Source organism: Orcinus orca, chromosome 5 (genome assembly GCF_937001465.1).
Source record: "Orcinus orca chromosome 5, mOrcOrc1.1, whole genome shotgun sequence".
In the NCBI taxonomy this organism is placed as follows: Eukaryota; Metazoa; Chordata; class Mammalia; order Artiodactyla; family Delphinidae; genus Orcinus; species Orcinus orca.
Window position 1 is genome coordinate 44,821,692 of NC_064563.1, and position 24,285 is coordinate 44,845,976.

General features: G+C 43.8%; 1 protein-coding gene across 1 annotated transcript in view; it reads right to left on the minus strand.

Annotated features, from left to right (window-relative positions):
- Positions 1 to 488: 488 nt before the first annotated feature.
- CARD8 (caspase recruitment domain family member 8) overlaps positions 489 to 24,285 on the minus strand; it is a 37,597-nt gene continuing 13,800 nt past the window's right edge. Inside the window, exons 5-17 of the mRNA XM_049710283.1 lie at positions 19,160 to 19,201; positions 18,798 to 18,827; positions 15,333 to 15,377; positions 14,716 to 14,762; positions 14,570 to 14,619; positions 14,079 to 14,296; positions 13,715 to 13,965; positions 11,281 to 11,415; positions 8,475 to 8,613; positions 7,124 to 7,177; positions 6,782 to 6,862; positions 3,711 to 3,983; positions 489 to 1,977 (exon numbers count right to left, since the gene is read on the minus strand). Of these exons, the coding sequence (XP_049566240.1) occupies positions 1,958 to 1,977; positions 3,711 to 3,983; positions 6,782 to 6,862; positions 7,124 to 7,177; positions 8,475 to 8,613; positions 11,281 to 11,415; positions 13,715 to 13,965; positions 14,079 to 14,296; positions 14,570 to 14,619; positions 14,716 to 14,762; positions 15,333 to 15,377; positions 18,798 to 18,827; positions 19,160 to 19,201 (1,385 nt within the window). The 3' untranslated portion in view covers positions 489 to 1,957. The remainder of the gene's footprint in view (positions 1,978 to 3,710; positions 3,984 to 6,781; positions 6,863 to 7,123; positions 7,178 to 8,474; positions 8,614 to 11,280; positions 11,416 to 13,714; positions 13,966 to 14,078; positions 14,297 to 14,569; positions 14,620 to 14,715; positions 14,763 to 15,332; positions 15,378 to 18,797; positions 18,828 to 19,159; positions 19,202 to 24,285) is intronic.

Here is a 24,285-nt window from a genome sequence, read left to right on the forward strand (position 1 = left end):
AAAACATACTTCCCCATCCACGGGGCGGCGGGGCGACACACTCTAAATCATTCCTGGAGTGAGAAGGGTTAGGGGATGTGCAGGTTCTCCTGAATCTGTGCAATCTCCTGGGTTAGTTTACCCTGGCTTACACTCACTCAGCCTCAGTCCAAGAACTGGGGCTGGGAGCAAAACCAACTAACGCCCAAACAGCCAAGATAATAGTAACCAAGGAATATGATGCTTTAAAAAGTAATGTGTCGGGCTTCCCTGGTGGTGCAGTGGTTGAGAGTCTGCCTGCCGATGCAGGGGACACGGGTTCGTGCCCTGGTCTGGGAGGATTCCACATGCCGCGGAGCGGTTGGCCCGTGAGCCATGGCTGCTGGGCCTGCGCGTCCGGAGCCTGTGCTCCGCAATGGGAGAGGCCACAACAGTGAGACACCCGCGTACCGCCAAAAAAAAAAAAAAAAAAGTAATGTGTCAGTAAATAATAATACAAAGAAGACATATTAGCACTGTACAAATGCAGATTTATTGTTCTTCCCTTTATCCATAGTAGGAAAAAGGTTGGAAATTGTTAGGAAAGCAGCTTATATACAAAGCACTTCTGAAATTATGCTTTTCTTTGGAAAACAACTTATAAAAAATAATAAACGTTTAAAAGATTCAAGTTCTTTAAGTATTTTACACTTCTGAAGGTTAAAACGCCATGTGTTTCCTATAATATATAGAACAATTTTTAAAAAAACTCATAAAGTGACACTGATTTGAATTCCACAGAATCCCTGACCATTACAAATACGTTCTTTCCTATAAAGTCAATTTGTTCTTCACAGGCAAAGCTATAGTTAAAGTGTGTTTCTCTAATTCATTGAGATTGAATTTTACTCTCCAGCTAATGTCTTCAGGAGACTAATAGTAATTTATAGTTTCTTCAAATAAGTTAACATATCCAAAATGTTAATCACCACATGCATAATTCTGGGAGAGTGACAGTCTCTATACATACCAAAAAAAAAAAAAAGATTTCACCCATTAACAAGAGCCAATATGGCCCATGATTCCCTGGGGCAAGTCCTCTTTGAGAAGAGATGACAGTTTTCCCTTGGTCCTGGCTAAGGCTATTTCTGAGTGGCATTCCTGTGCTCCCCACCTACCAACCCTCCCCAAAGTAAATGACCCAGGGGCCAAAGTCAAGAAATGTAGTGTTTGGTCTGGTGATTTCAGAAGGTTGATGAACCTGCAGGGACTCTGAAGATGGACCCAGCAGAACTTGCCCAGTGAGATGAGGCAATCATCTCTGAGGGTTTGCACCAACACTGACGGGGAGAGGATTACATTCCTTTCTAATCACCCTAGGACCAGGTGACATGATTGGTTTAATGCTTTAACAGACCACTAGCCAGACTGGTTAGTAATGTGAGACATGGAAATCACACCCCACATAAAAAGACATATTGTACCTGGAGGCACATAAGTGTCTGACTGCGTGGGAGCCAGAAGAACAGGAACCTCTCTTTATTATTAATGTCATTAGGAAAAAAGCTAAACGAAATTGTGCCATTTAAGTACTCCAACACTTAACTGCTAAAAATGTTTCAAACACTTGATATATATTTCATAGTTCACAGACTCCAAAAGGAAAACTATCGCACTTCTCACCTGACTGCGTTGCGTCATTTTAAGCACCCTTTGCAAGTGTATTTGTTTGGGTGGGGAAGCGGGTGGGAAGGTGTGAGTGGGAGGTACCAAAAAAAAAAAAAATCTTGATATTGCAGAGGTTTTTTTCTTCCTCAGGGTTTCCAAATCTTTCATTCCCTTTGCCCCTGAATAATGTGAGCTGTGGGCAGCCTGTGGAAGGAGCTGCTTCCACAGGCTGTGCAGCTCTAGATTCCGGAGTCCACACCCAATTACCACGGCGAGGGTCTTTGCAGGTAAAAGTTCCTGAAGCTTCCTTTTTCAGCTCATCTTCCAAACTTCACGTTTCCTGTAAGAAACCTAACAAAATAGAGAAATGAATTCAGAGATTCATTGTTGCGGGGGGGGGGGGGGGGGGGGGGGCGGGGAAGGGCACATGCTTTTAAAGAAAGTCACTTGTCCATTTCAAAAAAGAATTCCTGGGCGTGGCTGGGTTTTCCTGAGCTGAAGATAAACCAGTACAATTTTTTAAGGTTGTAGTTACAAGATACTAAAACGTCCCGATAAAAAAACAAAATTCAGCCAATTAGCCAGACATTTTGGCTACATGAGGGCATAAAACACTGGTAAATCTCTGGCTTTTTGTTTGTTTGTTTTTAACTCACAGAAGATTTTTCTCCTATTTAACGAGGGGAATGGACTAAGAAGCTTTTACGATCCCCTTCACTGCTAAAAAATGTCACAAACCCTTGTCAGCAAGTCAAGCGTCTAGTGAGGTCAACAGCAGAGAAAAAGAAAACAAAAAATAACAACCCATTCTACAGGATTTGTGAGATAGAGTTCCAAGCCTTCCTTTGATGGAAGAGGCTGTGATTATTTCCTTATCACGGCACAGAGGCCAGACCGTCAAGAGGCAGAAGTGCCTAAATGCAAATAAGTAGATTTCCACATGTGGGCCTCAGTGACTTACATAATTTCAACATACCCAAGAAAAAGAATGAAAAATTTGATACTGAAAAACTGGCTCTTCTATCTGCTTGCAGCTTTTGCATCCAAACAATGGTGGGGGAGTTCAGAAAGCTTGCCCACCACACCTGACAGCATCCTGAGAGTTGGCCGCCCCAGACTTTTACTTTTCATATAAGCTTCTGGGGAGCTGACACACTTTTACATTCTTTAAGGAATCAAAAGTCCAAATAGAATTCCAAATAAACACCTCTCTCTGATTTGCTGAGGCTTCTGAGAAGTAACACCACATTTGTTAATCATGGTAACAATATATAATAATCAAAGCTGTGAATTGGTTTGACCTTGATTCTAACAATGTGCTAATAAGTAAGTCAAGCCACAAAAAAAGAAGTGCTTAAAACAAAGGAAGGAACCCTGTGGTTTTCTGGATTGAGACCAGAAACAACTCCCTTTAGCTCTCTCTTGGGTTCTGCTCTTTCCCTTCCCTTCTTTGCTGCTGGAGGTTGACTGGTGCCACACAGTGGCCTCCTGGAGCACTGCTTCAGCACCACAGAAGGCCTAGAAGGATCAATGAATGCTACCAGTCAGGTCCCTGCCTGAGCCTCACTACCTGCCTGGAGCTTTACAAGCAGTACCTCTTTTCGTTATCACACCAGACCCAGGACACTGGGGTTTTGCATCCATTTGACAGATGGAAACATAGAGGTTTAAAGTCAGGTAAGGAATTTGCTTAGTCATGGATATATCATACAACACAGGGAATACAGCCAGTAGTTTATAACTATAAATGGAGTATAACCTGTAAAATCTGTGAATCACTATACTGCACACCTGTGACATATAATATTATATATCAACTATACTTCAATAAAAAAAAAATGTTTTTTGCCTAGTCACAAACCTAGCCAGCACTTGAGATGGGATTTGAACACTTCCTCTGACTGCATACACAAGTCACCTTTACTTAGATTATGGCAGCCCACATGCTGACTGCTACAGCATTTGCACAGTTCTCTAAACCCGAGCTTATAAATACACAAGCAACACATGCTATAATAGAAATTTGCTATTTGCAAAGACACAGCTTGATTTCAAGTAGATGACTAAGATAACTTCCTGCTTACCTTTCAGCACATCTTGGACTTCAACTGAATTGATGTTTTTCAAGCAGTTCCATAAATTCTGAGCTGTGGCGTTGCTCTGCTCCTTTTCTTGCCACTTCTTCAGCATCCTAAACTTATTGATCGTGACATCTTCTTTCTTCTCCAGGATAGCATCAATGTCGCTAATCTTCAACTTCAGGTTGGCAATGGCAATCTTTACCCACTCCTTTCCCAACTTCTCAGCAAGGTTAATCAACTGAGTGTCTGTTAACAAGGTTTTAGTCTTCACGCCATCTAAAAGCACATGAAGAATTCAGTTGTTCCTCTAAACGCTTCATTTATAGCCATTTACAATGAAAACGTATTCTCTTTATATAAAAAAAGAAACCATGGTTCGAAACTTTAATAACTGCTTTTAAAATATATTTAAGTGTCGGGCTTCCCTGGTGGTGCAGTGGTTGAGAGTCTGCCTGCTGATGCAGGGGACACGGGTTCGTGCCCCGGTCCGGGAAGCTCCCACATGCCACGGAACGGCTGGGCACGTGAGCCATGGCTGCTGAGCCTGCGCGTCTGGAGCCTGTGCTCCACAACGGGAGAGGCCATAACAGTGAGAGGCCCGCATACAGAAAAAAAAAAAAAAAAAAAAAAAAAAAAAATATATATATATATATATATATATATATTTAAGTGTCAAAAAAAATCCCTGCTTTCCCAACTATTTTAAGGACCAAAGGAAACAATTTCATACAACATTAAACTGGGGTATAATGCTCACATGATAATTCAATAATTCAGGGAATGAAATTGTTTTATAAAGCAGCACAAATTAGGTTGGAGTAAAAAAAAAAAAAATCGGGCACCAAAAATAATTTATGTGGCTCAAAAAGAAACATATACAGCTTTTGCCCTTGCCCAGCTCTGCAACTTCATCTAAGTGTTAACACCACATACAAAATGCTACCTTTAGCGGTCAATAAAGAGAACAGCAAGAGATATGAATTGCAGTCTCCATTCCACCATCTCCTGGCATTAGGGGAAAGAGCACATTCCACAGAAAAGCCAGGGGACGGTATCTGTAATACCTGTTGCTCACTAAGAAACAGTGTCATAATCTTGGAAGGGTATATGTTTGCCAGTAGAAACCACTGGCCCCATAAAACATATCAGCCCTAGCAGTAAGGTGGATTTTCTACATTCCCACTTTTCAGCTGGTTAAGCTACGGTGCAGCAAAGCGCATGGGGTACGGAGTCTCGGTTAAGGATCCTCAAGGCCTTACAAACACTGGAGGTGACATCAGAAAGGAATAAGAGGGAGGAAGAATCCTTCCTGCCCCTCCTCCAGGACCGTGACGCTTTCACTCATCTACAGCCAATCTGTTAAAGTGAACCTAACGTTTGTATTGGACCCTAACGCACTTCAGTTTCCTCTCTAACGTTCTAGACTGAAGAATGGGTTCTGAAGGATGGCCCCTGCCCCACAGTGGTCTCCTGATACACGGGATCTGTCAAAAAAGTAAGTTCTCAGGACCATCCCCAAAATGTTATGTGGCAGCCTGAATGGGAGGGGAGTTTGGGGGAGAACGGATACATGTACATGTATGGCTGAGCCCCTCTGCTGGGCACCTGAAACTATCACAGCATTGTTCATTGGCTGTACTCCAATATAAAATAAAAAGATTTTTTAAAAAAAGTAAATCTTATTAATTTATTTGCTACTACACTGTCACCTCTAAAAAGGTTGGAAATCTTAATTTCTAAGTAGTATTTGATCATTTTAATTCTATTTCTAGTTACTTGCTGTTGGAGCTAATTTTAAATAGCCAAATAATTGCAAGAAAAAAACTTTCCCTATATATCAATTTAATATAAAATTGTTTCCCATTCAGTTATAAATGAGTAAGTTCTGAGGATCTAATACACAGCATGGTGACTATAGTTAATTAATACTGTGCTGTACACTTGAAATTTGCTAAGAGAGTAGGTCTTATGCATTCTCACTACCACCAAAAAAAAAAAAAAAGGCTATGTGAGATGATAGATGTGCTAATTAACTTGATTGGTAAATATTTCACAATATATGCATACATCAAAACATCACATTGTGCACTTTAAGTATACACAATTTTGTCAATTATATCTCGATAAAACTGGAAAAATATTGTATCCCAATTTGGTTAGCTTTTAAAATAACTCCAGAGCCTCATTTTGATGTTCATTAAATAGAAACAATAAACTTTTCTCTAGTGACATACAGTAAAATCAGACATATGTCATCCTCACAACCTCCTGCTCTAGCATGTGAAGAATATCTTATTTTAATCTATAGAGAGTTTATCTGCTTTTAGAGATTCGTACCTTCTTACAGTGGTAGAATAAACGGTATTTTGATGAAAGGGTTAATCTGGGGAGTTACGTGAGGCCCCCAAAGCCTTGAGATCTTGTCTCATATAATTTGAGTCTGGGTATTTTCACTTAAATTTGTGAATTCTGGCTGGACTTGAATTTTGAGGTACATACTCCATCTTCTGGCTCCTTGGAGTATTGTTTTTAAATGTTTAAATCTCTACTGTATTTTCACAACGATCAAGCCTTGGTCTCTGCCATTTAATTGGAAGAAATTAAGTTGACCTTTGTCTCCAATAACTGAGCTGGCGGCTCCTTCCCCCAGAAGTCGCTAATAACTTTGAGGCCAGTGAGTGCACACATGGACATTCACTATTTACTCCTTCAATGAATATTCACTGTCTTCTACATAAAAGGCTGCAGGCTCAGTGTTATGCGAAAATGCACAGACGGACAGGCCACGGCCCCTGTCCCTACGGGCTGCAGGAGCTTCCCCTGGCCCTCCATTCTACTTTCACCGAGGGAAGGGGAGGAGTGCGCAGTCAAGCTGGAAAAGTAAGCTGGGGCAGACCAAGAAGGACCCTTGTCCAGCCCTAAGGAGCTGGGACACAGGGGGAAAGCATCTGGGAGGGCCCGCACACCTAGGAGGTGGCTCCAGGAGGACTGACCCAAAAAGCACATGTGTTGCATGAAAGTCAATGGGGAAGACGAGGGAAAACGACTCAGCCACGGATGACGTTTTTACAAACCTGAAGTGCCAATCTGCTTCATTCTTTTATCATAGACCACCTCATCGGGTAAGCTGCTACTCATCTTTCGCCGCCTATTACCTTTAAAAAACAACAACAAAAACAAAACATTGGCTTTCCCTTAGGGTCCTTATTATCTACCCATCTTCAAACTAGAGTTCTTTTTAAAAAAATCATCATTGAGATAGAAACAAATTGAAAATGGATTCAAAGGTCGTTCCGATGATTAAGAGTTATGGAACACTGAACAGATCCTTAACGTTACCGTATTTGCACAGCAGAATTAAAATCCTAGTGGATGGAAGGTATAGACGAGTTTAACGTCCAGTGACGAGCACTCACCACTTGTGCTGCTTTTCGAAATGTTCGGGTTCTGATCATGCTGAACCCAGTCACCTGTTAAATTACAATAAGCAGCAATTGGAAAAAATGGTTTTGAAACTGGAAGTAAAGCAATCGATTTATGAAAGCACCTGAAACCCCAGGGTCTCGGCAACCTCTCTCAAGTTCAAGTATGAGTTTGGGGTTTTAACTTAGTATGTATGCAAATGCACTGGGCTTGAACTCTTGAGATAAATAACAAGTACTCCTTCCAACACATCCTGCGGGACAAGTGTTTCCCAGACTTCAGTCATCCACACACCACTGTCGTGATATCTGCCATACCCATCTGCCAGGTGAAATGTCATTCGCTCCGTATTTCTTTAAATCTACAACTACCGTAAATAGAACAGTGGCATCACGTGCCATATGGAGACGGAAGCCATAAAAATAAACATCGTTAAATTTTAAGTGTATTTGTATGTACTCCACGTAAAAGAATCTCATAGATGTATTATCATTCTGTACTCGAGGGGTCCTTTCTGGACACTTCACCTGTGATTCGACACCACCTGCCCCATGTGAAACTCAGCCCCTGCTCTAACCGATGCCTACGTGTCAGGCAGGCCTTCCGCAGGTTCCTTTAGTGAAGATGCCTAATAGTGATGGGCAATTTCAGTTCATTGTTAGCTTAGGCCGCCAAAATAATGGAGACCAGAACCATCTTACAATGCAGAATATTATTAAGTAAGTTTAAAAAAAGAAGTCTTAAAAAGTGGCCTTTAAAATTGCCAAGAGGCTTAGTCTAGAAGAACATCTGTCATTCAGGCTGCTACACGTTAAATACCTTTATTCCCGTGGCATTCGCTGTGGTTAAAAAGTAACATCTTTCAGGTTCATTTATTTGAGCATATTAATGAATACCGAGCAAAAATACTACAATCCCCAATACACAGTCCCAACTAGGACTCTTCCCAGCTAAGTAACTGTAGTTTGGATAAAAGGGCCTGTTTCAAACTGGCTAACTTAAGGGTATAATATTGAGAACAGGAGTCACACCTATAGAAGAGCTTCCTGCTTAAACTAGCACAGAATTCCAAACTGATTAGACTGGGTTTCGTTTCTGGAGTATAAAGACATGAGAGCAAATATGGACTCTGTGCACCCACTGACTCTGGGGATTTGGACGGTGGGTGCCTGAGAAGGAGAGCCGGCACTTCTGCCCAGGAGCTGGGGCCTCTGTTTCTCTTAATCGAATGTTTTAATATTACAGTGATGGGACAGACAACTACTCTATTTGCTTTTCCACCCAGGCCACCTGCCCCGCCTCAACCCCCAAAAAGAGTTTTAATTCAAGATACAAAACACTCACACTCTCTCAGTTTTGCTTTCCATACAATTTCCTCGGAATCCATTTCAACCAAAAGTAATTTAAACTCCACTGGTTGCTCCAAATACACTTCACTATAACTTTTCAATTTTAAAAGTGAACCATCCACAAATTCAATTTCCTTTAAAAAAAACAAACAAACGTGATTTTCTGAAATTTAAAAGTTGTGTTAATTAACAACATAAGATGTCAGATAAGGAATAATGGCAATGAGAAGGGTTAGTGCTTGAATGCTCACTGAAATTTTGACCTTGGAAATCCCACTCCTTAATCGTACATCCTCTCACTCTCCTGCTTCTAATCCCTCCTTACGCTTACTCCAAAATGCTTTTCTACCTCATTGAAGCTTCTAGTCCCGTGGCCCTAGTTTTCTAAAGTGTAACTTTTCAGCCTTTCCTGATTTCAACGTTTCATCTTTCCCAAATGGCACCTGTGCTCACCCATCAGCCACCCTATCCTAGGTGCTTTTAAACTCCTCACCATCTTTTTCCTAGATCGTTCTCCAATCTGCAGTTGATTCCACGTTTATAGAACTACGTGCAGTGTTTTGTCCACGTGTCCTCATTGAACACCGCCGTCCCCCAACAAATCCTCGTATCGCTATTTTATGGATAAAGAATCCCAGAGAAGCATATGAACTTGCCCAGGTCCACACCTAGGAAGTGGCGGAACTGGAATTTGAATCCACACCTCGTGACTCCAGAGTGTGAGCTCTTAACCACTACACAGACTGCCTCCTGCCTTCCACCTCCTCTGCTGCTCTCCAGGCTGGCTAGCAAGGCTGGCGGGAGAAATACATCTTTTAAAAACTATCAGTGACCTGCACTGGGCATCACCATCACAAACCAATGGTCTTAACCTGTCCCCCACCCTTTCCGTTCCAAGTCACTAGTATTATCTTCACAACCTTCTAAGGGTCAGTCACCAGGGCCTACAAAGCTGAGACAGCACCCTCTCCTGGCCCTACTCCTCCTAAATCCCTCCACGTTCAGCTTCTCCAGAACTATCCTGGGGCCTCCAGCCCAACTGCACATCCCCGCCCCCTCACTTAGACACCAGCGGCCCCTCTTCCGGGAGAGCTTCGGAAAGCTCATCTCTTCCGGGGAATCCCTCACCCTTCAAACCCAGAACAAACATCACCCATGTGAAAAGCATTCCTGGAGACCCACTGCACTTCGTACCCATCTCTATAGTAACACATTATGTTAAAATTATTTCTTTTCATGAATGGAGTATTTCTCTCACTTTGAGGGAAAAGACTGTGACTTATTTGTTTTTTAATTCTTAGCTCTTATCTCAAGCTGACTGGTAATAGGCACTTCTGATCAATGTCAGTTAAGCAAATCATTAACCATCTAAAACTAATAACACCTTATATTTACACAGTTTGATAACTTTCAGAGTGCTTCCAAACCATTACTTGGTATGATCCTTATAGCAATCCTGGGAGATTATCCCCATTTTATTGGCCAGAAATGTGGTTAACAGAACGTAGACTATTTAAAGCCCTCCAGCTATCAACATCTTTTGTAAGAATGAACTCCTGGGACCCCCTCGGTGTCTTGCTGGGCACGTCCATCCATTCAACATGTATTATTCCCTCTCCTAGTGGTTCTTAAACGTGGCAGCACATTATAGTCACCTTGGGAGCTTTAATAAGCCCAATGCCCAGGCCATTCCCAGACCAATTAAGTCAGCATCTCTGGAGGTGGGACCCAGGCCACGGAATGTTTTTAAAGCCCCTCAGGGAATTTCACTATGCAGCAAAGGCCAAGAATCACTGCTCTAAGCACACCCTTCTAGTTTAATTCCACTTCCCAGACAAGGTTGCCGTTTGCTTCTCGTGATTGTTTTGATGTACCATCTGCCAGGGCCTGATCAGCTTAGAAGGGCTGAGAATCAGCCTCTCAGATCCCAGTGTGGGGACAGTGGCTTGAGAGGCCAAGGGCAGTCGGGGCCCTGGGCGAGCCCTCCAACGCCCAGGTGTGTGCAGATCGCCCACCTGCTTTGCACATTAGTTTCCTCAGCCATGTTGTTGTAAGGCTCAAATGGTTCAAAGGGTGTGGAGAGACGCTTTGAAACTGGAAAGGAAGGAAGGTTATAGAAGACTGTCTGACCAACCTGACTGCTTCTACAGGGCACGAGGCCCCTAATAATATAATAAAACAGTACAACATGGACCACTGCCATTAGCTCTCTTGGCTCACATTTTAATTTAATGGAATCAAAACATGTTTTCAACTTTTCATAAACTGTACAACAAACAAACAAACAAAAGGAGGTGTACAAAAGGAATTTCCATGCAGACATGCAGACTAGAGAAGCTGTGGCATATGCTCAGAGCACATAATGAAAATAAGTTTTAAAAATAAACTAAGTCATTTCCGAGAAACCAAGATCACTTACAAATGTCATTGTGTGTACAGTGAATAGTTCAAATCTAACAACAATTTGTCCTCATAACTATTTTTCAAATGCCTTCCAGTAAGAAAAGCCCAATATCCCTTGCTAACATTGTTTGAAGAATTTAATTTAAAATGCAAGAACATTTAAAACCTTTTTAAAGGGAAAGAGATTGGATAGTCTATTTTTCCAATGACTGCAGATAAATCCTGAAATTCAACTGCATTTTTGGAATAAACAACAAGTTTAGCAAAACAACTGCCTTCTTAGAAACTGGGAAATAAAAAAGGAAAACAAAATGCATTATTTTGAATATCTTCAAAACACCATATCTAAGAAATATACATCCTTGCTACTACTCCAAGGTGGTTTTTAAAATACCTACCTCGGGGGTGATTTCAGCTTCTGGATCACTGATCAGCCTGTACTTCTTCCCATTCTGCAACAACTTCTGGCAAACGGGAGGCTTGTCGATTTTCATGAATTTCTTAGAGGAGTGCTTTACAGACTTGGAAATATCCTGAAGGAGGAAATAGGTTTTGGTTTCGAAATCCATCAGCAACAACTGTCAGAGACCTAAGAGCCAGGCTGTGCATGTGCCAGCTGCATTATCTTCACTTCCTCCTACAGAACGACAGCGGGAGAGTAGCTTTCACAGTGCTCACAAGGGAAAAAAGCCACAGAGAGGCTGAGTTGCCTGTGATCTGCACTTCCGGCACCCAGATCGCCAAACATCTTCCTGCGAAAGCACTACAGCCAAAAGCAACACTTATACCCTGTGTGGCACCAAAAAATCTGCTTCTGAAGAATCTGAGAAAAGTAAATTAGCACTAGCATTACACATCTGTATTACTAACTACATGCCCATCGTGTGAACAGAAAGCAACTCTTTTACTGTACATGGTTCCAGCCTACTCAGAGTTTGTTTCCATCCTTATTTTCACAACTATCCCTTTGACATGGCCCTAGAGGGGACACTGACTTTACATGTAATGTTCGAATGCCCCCAAGAGGTTAATGTAACCTTTGGCCCAAGCTCCCTTGATAAAGCAGCTGTAGAGCCGAACATGAAATTTAGGTTTCCTGAGGCAGAGTTCAAGGAAATCTCTTCCTACGTAGGAAAAACATCAACCCAAGAAGAAAGGTGCAAAAATAAAACACCAGCCAGGAAGGACATCCTGCCTTATGCATGCCACACTCCCCATTGTTCTGGTGGCATCCTTCTCTACATCTGCTGATATAATCAGCTCCCTACCCCAGCTTCCCAGGAAGTGTGGAATAACGCTCTTTTAATTAATTGATTTTACTTTAAAAAAAATATAAAGTTCATCAAATAATAGTACTTATTCCAAATCTAATGCTAATTATACATTTTTTTAACTTTTTATTTTATATTAGAGTATAGCCGATTAACAATGTTGTGAAAGTTTCAGGTGCACAGCAAAGCGACTCAGCCATACATATACATGTATCCATTCTCCCTCAGACTCCCTCCCGTCCAGGCTGCCACATAACACTGAGCAGAGTGCCCTGTGCTATACTAATTATACTTTAGATGTGATTATTTTTATACCATTTTAAAGACTATTTTCCCAACGGAAAGTATTATCTTTAAGGAGACTACAGGAAGCATATTCGACTTGCTTAGGAGGAAACTAAGAACCTATTACTTAATCAAGTTTTTATACTTTAATACATATTGCTAATTAAAATCAGTATAATATTTTAAAGCGTGGAAATATTACAACCTAAAACCACTGGGAGTAGGTAGTTTGATATAAATTCTATAACTCAAATTATAACTCATAAATTAGTACACTTTATTATAGCTCTAATGCTTATTTTTTTCCAATTCTGTTAAACCCTAATTTTGAATCTGAAAGTATAATTTTGAGTCACTGCTTTATCTGCTATATTTCAGTGCTCCATCCGCCTCTAAGTCATTATAACTGTATTGACAGTGAGTCAGCCTACGAAAGGAGATTCAATTCTCTGTTATAGCTACAGTGCAGAAAATAGGCTAAACATCATGGCCTTATTCTGTGTTCTGGAAAACCGGTTCCATTATGAATATCCACACCCCTCCCCTCAGGCCACGCTACCTTAAACACATTGGGTACTTCATGAACATTTGCTGCTACAAAACCCAGAATGTTGAATCCAAGGTCAATTTTTATCCAAAAAATTGCTCTGGAATGAGTTACCCTAAGAGATCCATCTTACTGACGGAGCTTTAGGCCAAGGAGAAACCTTCAGTCGCCCTACACTTGACCCAAAGACCTGAAACGGCTCCCCAGTGTATCCAGAGCAGGTGCTTCTCCAACTCTAACGTCCCAATCACCTGGGAATGTGGACCAGTGCAGGCTCTGAGTCTGCAGGTCTGGGTGGGGCTGAGACTTTGCATTTTAACGAACTCCCTGCTAATGTCAGCCAGCCACTGCTGGTCTCCATGTCCCCTGGTCCCCTGGTCCCCAGACCACATGTTGAGCAGCAAGGAGTAGAGAACAGATGGCCTAGGCTGCCCACCAGGCAACCCTCTCCAAGGCCAGGCCTGCCTGTCTGTGCCATCCCCACCTCTGGAGCGCTATTTTCCTATCTCTTATCTTCACGACACTGTTTACATGTATAAACACCTGTACTCCATGGATCTGAGGACCTGGCATGCACCTAGGCACTGACCTGATGACCTCTGTGGGCGAGCACCAAATCAGACCCGCTGTGGGTGACGCTTAAATCAACAGGGACGGGACCCACCCAGATGTCATGTAAAGCCTGAACACAGAGTATTCAACACTTAGTATTCACTTTCATTGATTTACCTTGATGAAGGACTCATTATTGGTTGCTATGTACACTCGAAAAGACAAGGATGGGTTATGGTCGATGGCTTTGTACAGGATCACAGCGCCGTGGTGGAATACTGTTTCTTCGCTTTGAATAACGGGTCCCACAGGAGAAAGAGAGCTCACGTGCCATTTGACATGGGTTGCAGAATGGTCCACAGTATATTCTAACGAGGCCCCAGTACTTTTAACATGTAAGACTTTGAACATCATGTTGGCATCGCAGTCTGTTAACACATGAAGGTGAATCAGTATTCCAGGTATTGTATGGGTTGCACACATACTCTCACACATGTGCACACGCACACACCAACTAAACTTTCAGCAAACGAGTACTTACGACCCAAGCAGAGGGAATGTGGAAAATGAATGGAGGTAAGGCAGGTTGGGTCACATTTAACATCAAACAAGGGTCCACCGACAACCCAGGGCTTCACAACCAGGTCCGCGTATTTGCTCCAGGACAGGACGCAATACTTGATGTCAACTTTTCTGTTAACCTCAAATATCAGACCAGTCTCCATGCACTGGTAAGTTCCCTCTGTGTCCACCTTCAGTCTGCATTGGATAGATAAGAACACCTGTTTGGTTAGGAGAAGACCTCTGAAAATTATTTTTTTTCAATTCATTGTTTGTTTTTAATGTCACTCGAAAGCACTAAGGGAACGCTATAACATTCTGAAGCAGCACCATTATCAAAGAAAACAATCCAAGTAATTACATAAAATGTGTAAAGTTAGTTATGCTTTTTGTGTTTCCCCTACTTGGGGTTATAATTATGTAGAAAGTTAAATTACTGAAGATATGTCTTCTGCATTCACAATTACTTACAAAAACTGTCCCCGGGAAAGGAGCCTGGGGGTCACTAGTTCATTGTGTTTCTGGAGGAAAAGCACATATATAACCTATAAGTAAATGCTGTTTTCTTAAATAAAGCAAATTAAAGAATCATCCCTTCATAATTAAAAGATACTTACATTTTCAGCATTACAGTGTTCACAGTGAGATTGGATTTCATTAAATTCTAAATGATAGAGAAAAAGTTTTGCTTATAGGAATGTGACCGGCATTTTCAGACAAAAATTGTTTTAATAAATATATAAGATATGACCAGATTACAAAATTCAAAGGTACAGGTCCCTCAGCAATAATGCGACTGTTTTGGAAAACATCAGTTCACACCTGAATTAAAATGATCTGTGGGCAATTCTTTACCCTCCCATTCTTCAACTGTAAAAGATATGGTCACACATGTATTGGCGTAAGTCAGTCACAGCGTAAATCACTCAAACCCCCATCTCCAGCGTCACAACCAACAGGAGCTTTAAACATACATTCAACATCTCCACGAGTGGATTCAGTGCCACATGAGGCATCATGCTTGTGAGTCCCGCTGTAGGTCTAAAGGCATGAAAACGAGCTTGAAAGCGACTCTTAAGTTTCCATGCACCCCGTTTTGGCACATTAAGTCTTTAGCTGATCTTCTGGCACGGAAGCAACAGCTCTCTCAGAATCCTCCTCTCACACCACAGGCACAGGGAGAACGGGATGAATTAGAGAAAACGAGAGGGCAAGGGCACTGCCTCGCTCTTACCCTGATTAGACGCTTCCTCGGTGGAAGATTCTCTTAGCTCCCCATCTGTGGAGACAAGAAGGGACCGAGGCACAGGTGGTCATGAACGAGCTCTTCACTAGTTACTCCTCACCTAGGCCAGCGTCTCAGCTGGACAGCCGCAGCCCCCAGTGAAGAGCCCTTCACGGTGGCCAGGAGTCGGGAACTAAGCTGGAGTCATTATCCCCAAGGTAGGGCTTGACTGGCATCAGTCCTTCAGGCTAGTACAGAGTTCGAGATAAGCTTGGAAGGAAGAGAGGAGTTGACGTCTGATTTTAGGCATACTTAAACTGGAACTGTCTTGTAAGCGTCTCCGATTTAGCATGTAGGCTCCTTCCATTGGCTCCCCACTACTTTCAGCTTCTATCAGCCTCCCCATGCTTACTGCCCTCCGGTCACTCTGTGCCACTCTCCACACCAAAGCACGCTCCTGCCTCAGGGCCTTTGCACTTACTGTCTCCTAGAACAAATATTCACGCTGCTCACTCCATTACATCCTTGCAGCCTCTGTTCAAATGTCGCCTTATCAGAGAGGCTTTCTTGATGCCCCCACCCCGACCAAAGCAGGGCCTGCCTGACACCTCTCTTCCCCCTTCATTTTCTTCAGGGCACTGCCTGCCACCTTGCACACTATACAGTTCAGTGTTTCTGCTTCCTGTCTCTCTCCCCACTAGAATGTAAGCCTCATGAGGACCGTAACCCCAGGGCCTAGTAAGTGCTCACATTCTGATTGACTAGAATTCCAGAAGACAAAAATGTATTATGAAAGGGAACAGTGGTGAATTTTCCTATTATCTACACCGGCCACTAGTTGCATGAGCTTGGGCACTCTAGTTATGCACTAAATCTCTCTGTCCATTACTTTCCTCATCTGTTCAATGAGGATTAACATAATACCACCCCCAGAAAGATAGAAAATAAAATTACAGGTAGGTATCGCACCTGGCACTCGGCAAGCACTCAGTGAGTGCTAGCTAACTGTTATTAACTATTATTTCGCTAGGGCAATGGGTGGAACTTATTAAAAAATTAAAGAATTCTAAAGTAGACAATAACTCTTCACTTGGGATAAGACCTAATATGTTGAATGCTTGGTTTTATAAAGATCTGAACAAGCTTTGGAAGGGTGAGCCCATGGGTAAGACAGGCATCTTTACCACATGTGGAAGGTCCTAGGCCACCACCAACGCCCAGAAGGTGTGGACTCTCCCCAGGATGCTGCTCCAGCCCTGGCCACACAAGCTGCTTGCTATCAGGGCGTTCATTGTACAGGAACCAGGAGTTGCAAGACAGAACCAGCTTTAAGAAACAGCATTAAGATGAAATAGAAACTAGAGACTAAAAGTATTCAGAATTCTGGACTCAGAATACTATAGATCCAAAGGTTCTTAAATACTGACCTAAGTCCTGCACCACAAAATTCTTCAATCATATTTCCACAGCCACTATCCTAAAAAGCATCATAAAATTCTAAATTATTTAGCGGCTATCATCTATACCCGGGGTCCCCAACCCCTGGTTCCTGTTAGGAACCAGGCCTCACAGCAGGAGGTGAGTGGCGGGCGAGCGAGTGAAGCTTCCTCTGGGGCTCCCCATCACCGTCCCCATCACTTGCATTACCGCCTGAGCCATATCCACACCCCCCTGACCCGGGTCCATGGAAAAACCGTCTTCCATGAAACTGGTCCCTGGTGCCAAATAGGTTGGGGACTGCTGATCTACACTGCATTTCATCCACATCCCATGTTTTTGTTTCTACCTATCTGCCTTGGGAGCAGAGAAAAGAAAAGAGGTTAGAGAATCCTAACCACCCAGCAAACTGAGTCTTCCACCAGGTCCTCCCAGCCAAAGCAGAGAAATTGATGCAATTCTCTCCAACACATAAACCACAGCTTCTCTTTAATCCACACGACACAGGTGACCTCAGAGCTCATGCCTATGAGTGGAAGGCATATCCGATCATGAGGATGATGGGTGGGCCTGCATCACCAGCCAGCCCACAGAAAAGTAAGCATCCCAGGGCAGCCTGCCGGTCCTTCCACCTGACCTGAGAATGGAGGTGAATGGGGTGTGGGGGGGGGGTCTCTTTGATTTCTCCCCCCAGGGTGGAGGATAAAAGGTCTTTTAACAAAGAGAGCCCCGTGGATAGCCTCGGGGCTCCAGAGTCAAGCATCCTCAGCCCACCCACTTTCAGTGCCAGAGACATCCAGGAGTCTAATTTGGCCAAGGGCCAGGTCCAGCAGCTCCCTGACCCACACGTGCCCTGTCTGACCGCACTGACCGTGCCCTCCCACCCAAACATCAGCCTATCTCGAGCCTCTGTGACTCAAATGTCTTCCACCTGGTTGCCACCCTGGTGAGAACCTGGTCCAGGCCTGGCTTCCAGGACCCTGAGGGCCCTGCCTCTGGACTCTGTGTCCCTGTGGCCATTTACTCAATTATTAACCAGGGACAACAAAGACCGGATCCCAATACACAGCTTTCTGACTTCACTTCTACCCTAATCCGATCTGCTGGAGGCTAGACTTCTGACTGCATTTTGCAGGATGACATAGTCCTTACAATGTATAAAGGGGATTGGAAGTAGGAGGGCTGGTACACATTCTTTCCTTATGGGTATCAGAATGTGACATCCACTCCACGAGTGTGATACAGAAATAATTACAGGTTCTTATCAATACATAACGTGATTGCAAGGAGCTTACAATTACCTTCACGGGTTCTCCGCTGGGAAACCGCAGAGAGAATTAGATTAAAGACAGAAGGACTTCTGAGTGAAGAGACTTCATTAATTTAAAAATATTACAAAGGAGCCCTCTGACTGCCATGCTATAGTATTTGTGTTCATAAGCAGATTATATTCTAAGAACTGGGGGAAAAAAATCCTGCAGTAAAATAAAATCAGTTAGAATATAAGCTTAGTCATGCAACATTTTTTTCCTAAGTCTTTCACAAAACTTTAGATCAAAACCAAATTTTATATTTAGAATCTACGTCTTTACAGTGGTTTCATACCCAAGTTGTTCACAAACAGCCAGAAGAGCAAGCCAGAAACTTTAAACCACAAATGTACAACATTTTCAGCAGCAAACAGTTTACTCTGTGATAAACTGTGGGCGGCGACCACCTCGGAAGGAAGCCAAGGCCACTGCGGCGACAATGCAGATTTCAGCCAGTCCCTCAATCTCTTCTCCTTTGGGAACCGTGAGGGCAGAACCACACATGCAGAGTCTTGGCATCAATGCAGACCAGGAACACATCCTTTGTATTCCAAGTCTACTGAGCTCAAATTTTCAAAATGCTTATTCGTTTCCCAATGTTGAACCCAATTTTACACAGGAAAAGATCACGAACAAGCAACTTGCAACTTAAAAATCTCAAAGCCTATCCGTCTTTCTTCCTTTCAACAACAAGAAAGAAAGTCAGAGGAAGGAAGGATATACTCACTTGTTTTTTCTGGTTTTGGCGTCTCATTATCTACAAAAAAAAAAAAAAGGTCTAAATCAGATTCATACAACAACTAAGAAAAAACACAGGCTAACGGGAGAATAGGTAAAATGTTTGCCTCTCACCAATAGCAACCATTTCCTGTCTTTCTTTTTCAGCTCATCCTGTTTTGCCACTTTGCTTGCCAACTAGCAATTATTTACCATGTGAGCACTTTTTCAGTACTTCACAAAAAAGACACTAGTAATTATTATGTCCTCAAGCAATGTAAGTGATCTGGGCATTACTTTAAAATAAAAATAAAGGTGTCTATGTTTAACTAGAATTCTGTAATTAAAGAAACACATACACAGATAACTCACCAGATTCACTTTCAGAACTGCTCTCAGAACTGCTGTCCTCACCTTAAAAAAAGCATATGCCAGGAGAAGCATACAATGAATAAAAGTAGGAACTATTTTTTTTTAATTATACATATAATAAAACAGATCCAAACTCAACTAATTTCTTCTTTTCATCCATTCTCACTAAGTCCCAAACTAGCGTGGTTTACAGAAAAGAAGGCTTATCTTTCTTTGGAGCTGGATAAAACACACTTTAATGGCTTAAATATGAGCTCAAATCACACTCTGGCTGCAATAATCACTTTATTTGGGTGTCACCCAAGTCCCACCCAGCCTGACCTGCTCTCGCTGCTCCTGTCTTGGACCCACACTCGTACGTCTAGAAGGCTCCATGCAAAAAGTTCAAGGACACAACAGTGCAGAATACTGTAGTGTAAATGCCATTTCCCTGAAGCATAGGACAAACAGTCTATAGTATTCAACTACTTCTGGAAAGAGCGATCCCCAAGAATGCTCCCTCCTCTTTCTCACGCCCAACTCAGCGCCTCCATCCACGGCAGTCAGGCTTCTGTTCCCACAACTAGTTTGGAATCCTTTCCCTGATGTCCCCAAAGGCCCACTAAGCCCCAGACCCATGACTGCCACGGGTAGACGAGACCCCTACCTCCCGTCCTGCCCGCACAGCCCTCCCGTCTGTCCTGGTTCTCCGCCTGCCTCTCCGTGTGTCCTCCATTTGCCTTCTGCTCCGCTCCACACTCCACCCACACTCCCCGCTTCCAGCCTTCTTTCCACCTCAAGAGCCCCAAGAGCGCTGGCCACCTACTCCCAAATCTGGATCTGACCTCCACCTCCAGGCGCACCCTGGGCCTCCCCTGGCTGCCCAGATGAGCGCCCGGACAGAGTCAGCCAAGTGCACCCCCTCCACTCCCTCCCCTCGACTGCCGTCCTGCTTCGCCCCCCACGCAGGCTCAGGATCCCCTGAGCAAATACACGGAAAGCTATTCATGTTATTCTCAAATCTTCCCTCCCTACACACAACTACTGACAACCAAAGCCAAGGACGGACAATAGTTCCATGGAGAAATGGAAAGATTTGAGAATAAAGATGAGGACGATAATACAGCAGCTAAGAGCAGCTTTTTGGAGTGTTCACTATGTGCCAGGCGCTGTGCATATACTTACTCATTTACGTGTATTCACTCATTTACATGTATTTACTCACTTTGCATATGTATATATATTTACATATATTTACGTAAGAGCTTTACGTATATTTACACATTAACTCTCACTTCCAAATGAGGTAAGCTGAGGTCAGTTAACTGACTTATGCAACACCACGGAGCACCAGGGCATTACCCCTTATCCCCCGCCCAGGAAGCCTGGAGCTAAGCCTTGAGCAGTCTGGCCTGAACTTGCCCTCTTAACCGTGTTGTTACACTTGCAAACATGCTTCTTGTTACTTCAGCAGTTCAACACCCAGGAGCTAGAGACTGATTGGATGGGGCGGGGTGGGGGGAGTAGGAGGCAGACTCCTGCATGAGAGGATGCCTGAGCGGAGGGCGAGGTGTTGAAACAGGTGCTGGGAAATCAAAGTGATAGGACATGGCCTTGGTCTTCCAGGGCTGAAAGAACAGAGCAGTGGTTCTCAACCTTGGCTGCATGCTGATATCACCTAGGGAGCTTTCTAAACACACCCATGCCTGGGACTCTGGGATGGGGCTCGAACAGCAGTATTTTTTTTTAAAGGTCCCCAGATAACTGCAGTGTGCAGCCAGGGTTGAGAACCACTGGCCTAGAATCAACCCATTTTAATCACTTCCTCCTTCCCCAAGCTGTACCCCAGGATGATTACCACTCCTTCCTCCAAGCCCTTACAGATGCCATCCCATTGCCTGGAAATCCCTTCCCCGGACCCCACTTCCAGAGCTCCTAGGTATCCACTAAGAGCCAGCGCAGTGTCACTTCTGCTCACAGTCTCCCTCTGCCCCACCAAGGTAGGTGAGCCCTGCCTCTTTCCTGATCCTGTCACATTTACCCCATTGCCAAGCAGTGCCTGCTTGCTTAGCTGTTGGTCTGTGAGCCCTGGAGGACTGAGGCTGTGTCTCACCACCTTGATTCCCCAGCACGCATCCCTACACAGATGCGCAATGAATGAATGAATGTGTGAACGAACGAATGCTTTGCCCAGCTTTAAAGAAGCAAGCAGCCCCCACCATGGCCCCTCCTTATTCTGTCGGTTCCGTCCGGCAGTCTGGGACCTCTGCAGGGCTGTAATTCTGCCTGGACCAGTCCCAGGTGAGGCCTACCTTCTGCCCCAGGTCCCTGGGAGAGGGAGTCTGGGGCCAGCCCTTCAGCTCACCTTCCCTCTGGTTCTGGACCTAGGACTCCTGATTCTATTTCTGCCTCCCTGCCCTGTGAGCCTGCCCAAGCCCCCAGGACCATTTTCCTGCCTCACGGCACAGATTTGAGAACTAAATAAGATGTCTGCGAAGAGGGACCAGCCCAGGGCCTCGCACACAGTAGGCACTTAATAAGTGTTACTAATAGGTCACATTCACTCCTAAACTCCAGTGACAGGCCAGTCCAAGCCTGCTACTGCAAGCACTAAACCCTTCCCATATTTGTGCAGGTGAAAGCTCTGGCAGCAGGCTCCCTGTTCAGGGAAGCTGGCGCACAAACAACCCTCAGCTCTGAGCTTCTCTTCTCCCAGCTTCTCATCCTGATGGGTGCCACCTTCGCCACGCCCGGCTGCCCTTCAGAATGCCAGCCTAGATGCGGACAAAATCCATACTCCTTCCTTTGATCCACTGCATTCAACTAAAAAAACGCTAAGCTTTTAAAAATAAATTTTACTTTAAAAAAAATAAAAGGAGGGAAAGGTGAGAAAGGGAACAGAGGGAATGTGACAGCAGGCAAGCTGAAAGAGCAGGTCCCATGCCTTATCTGGTCCAGAGGCCGGTGCATTTTCTCCCCTCTGAGGGTTGGACACTTTGGGGCAGACAGCAGGGGGATGCAGGCCACAGCCCCTTCCACATACTCTCAGCCTAGAGAGGAACAGCGGCTGCACAGCCCGCTTCCTCTCCACTCCCGAGGCCAAGTCAGGGGTCACTCCCGTCTCCCCTCTGGGGCTCGCTGCCCTGCCCTGTACCCCGTATCAGCTTTGCTCTCAGTTTACAGAAATCACCTTCTGCTTCTTGACAAGGCCAGCCTCCCTTCATCTAGCTGAGAAGGCTCCACCCCACTCTGGCCTGAGGTGTCTGTCCCTTCACTCACCTGACCATCTGTGTTACCCACTGGCTGGACTATACTCTGCGGGTACACACTTTTAACTCTCATCTTTTGATTCGGACACTATCACCAGCAGCGGACTTTCTCCTCCTTTCTCAGACAGCTGGGGGAGAGCTGTCCTTGCACAATCCCATTTTAATCTCCATTTTGGTTATATCTTACAAATCCATAGTTCTCCTCTTTTATTTAACGTTAAAACCAAAGGGTACTTCACGTAACTTTAGGTACGGTTCCCCTTTTGTCACTAGGAACATGGAAACCTCATAAAAATAGCCGACGTAATCATCAAATGCGTACAATGTTACCTTGAGGAAAAAGAGAAAATATACTTAATTTTCCAGATATAACAATAAAAACTCTACCATCTGGCAACAAGATTGCCAGTTGGCTCTGTTCTCAGAAATGACAAGGGTAAGGAAACAAATCAGAGGGACAACTTTTGCTACTTGTATGTCCTGAAGCATATTCTATTCCACATAAACCTAATCACAGGAATAAGTCAAGTGTGCAGAAACCACAGTCCCAGCAAACTGTTCGGGAAGCAGGACCCTGGGCACGGACATGGCTGAGCTTAAGTTTTTCAAGAAAACATGTGGATTTTTTCTGGACAACAAGCTTTGGATATTTTTCTTCTGATATAAGCTGTTTTTTTTTTTTCTATAACGACCTTATTGAGATCGAATTTGCATACTATACAATTCACTCAAAGTGTACAATTCAATGGCTTTTCGCATATTCACAGAGTTGTACATCTATCATGACAATCAATTTTACATTTTCATCACCCAAAAAAAACCCCTGTACCTTTTAACTATCCAACCTCCCCATTCCTCCCAGACCTAGACAACCAATACTCTATTTTCTGCCTGAATAGATTTGCCTCTTCTGGACATTTCATATAAATGGAATTACATAATACACAGGCTTTTGTACCTGGCTTTTCTCACTGAGCACGTTTCCAAGGTCCAACCATGTTATAGTATGTATCAGCACTTTATTCTTTTTTATGGCTGAATAATATTCCATTATATGGTGTTGTGTATTGAATTGTGTTCCCCCCCACCCCAAAAGAAAATTCATGTTTGAAGTCCTTAGACTATGACCTTATTTGGAGATAGAGTCTTTATAGAGGTATTTACCTCAGGTAAAATGAGATCATTACGGTAGGCCCTAATCCAGGATGACTGGTGTCCTTACAAAAAAGGGAAATTCAGACACAGAGACACATCATAGGAAGAACATCATATGATCATGATGATGGCTATCTACAAACCAACAAGAGAGATCTGGAACAGCTCTTCCCTCCAAGTCCTCAGAAGGAACCAACCCTGCCAACACCTTGATCTCAAGACTTCTAGGGCTTCCCTGGTGGCGCAGTGGTTGAGAGTCCGCCTGCCGATGCAGGGGACACGGGTTCGTGCTCCGGTCCGGGAGGATCCCACATGCCGCGGAGCGGCTGGGCCCGTGAGCCATGGCCGCTGAGCCTGCGTGTCCGGAGCCTGTGCTCCACAGCGGGAGAGGCCACAACAGTGAGAGGGCCGCGTACCACAAAAAAAAAAAAAAAAAAAAAAAAAAAAGACTTCTAGCCCCCAGAACTGTGAGACAATACATTTCTGTTGGTTAAGCCCCCCAGTCTGTGGCATTTCGTTATAGCAGTCCTAACAAAGTAATACAAACGGGTATACCACATTTTGTTTATGCATTTAAAACCTGATGGACTTTTGGGTTGCTTCCAACTTTTGACTATCATGAATGATGCCGCTGTGAACATTCATGCACAAGTTTCTCTTGGGTATACACAGAGGAGAGAAATTGCTGGATCAAATGGTAATTTGTTTAGCTATTTGAGAATG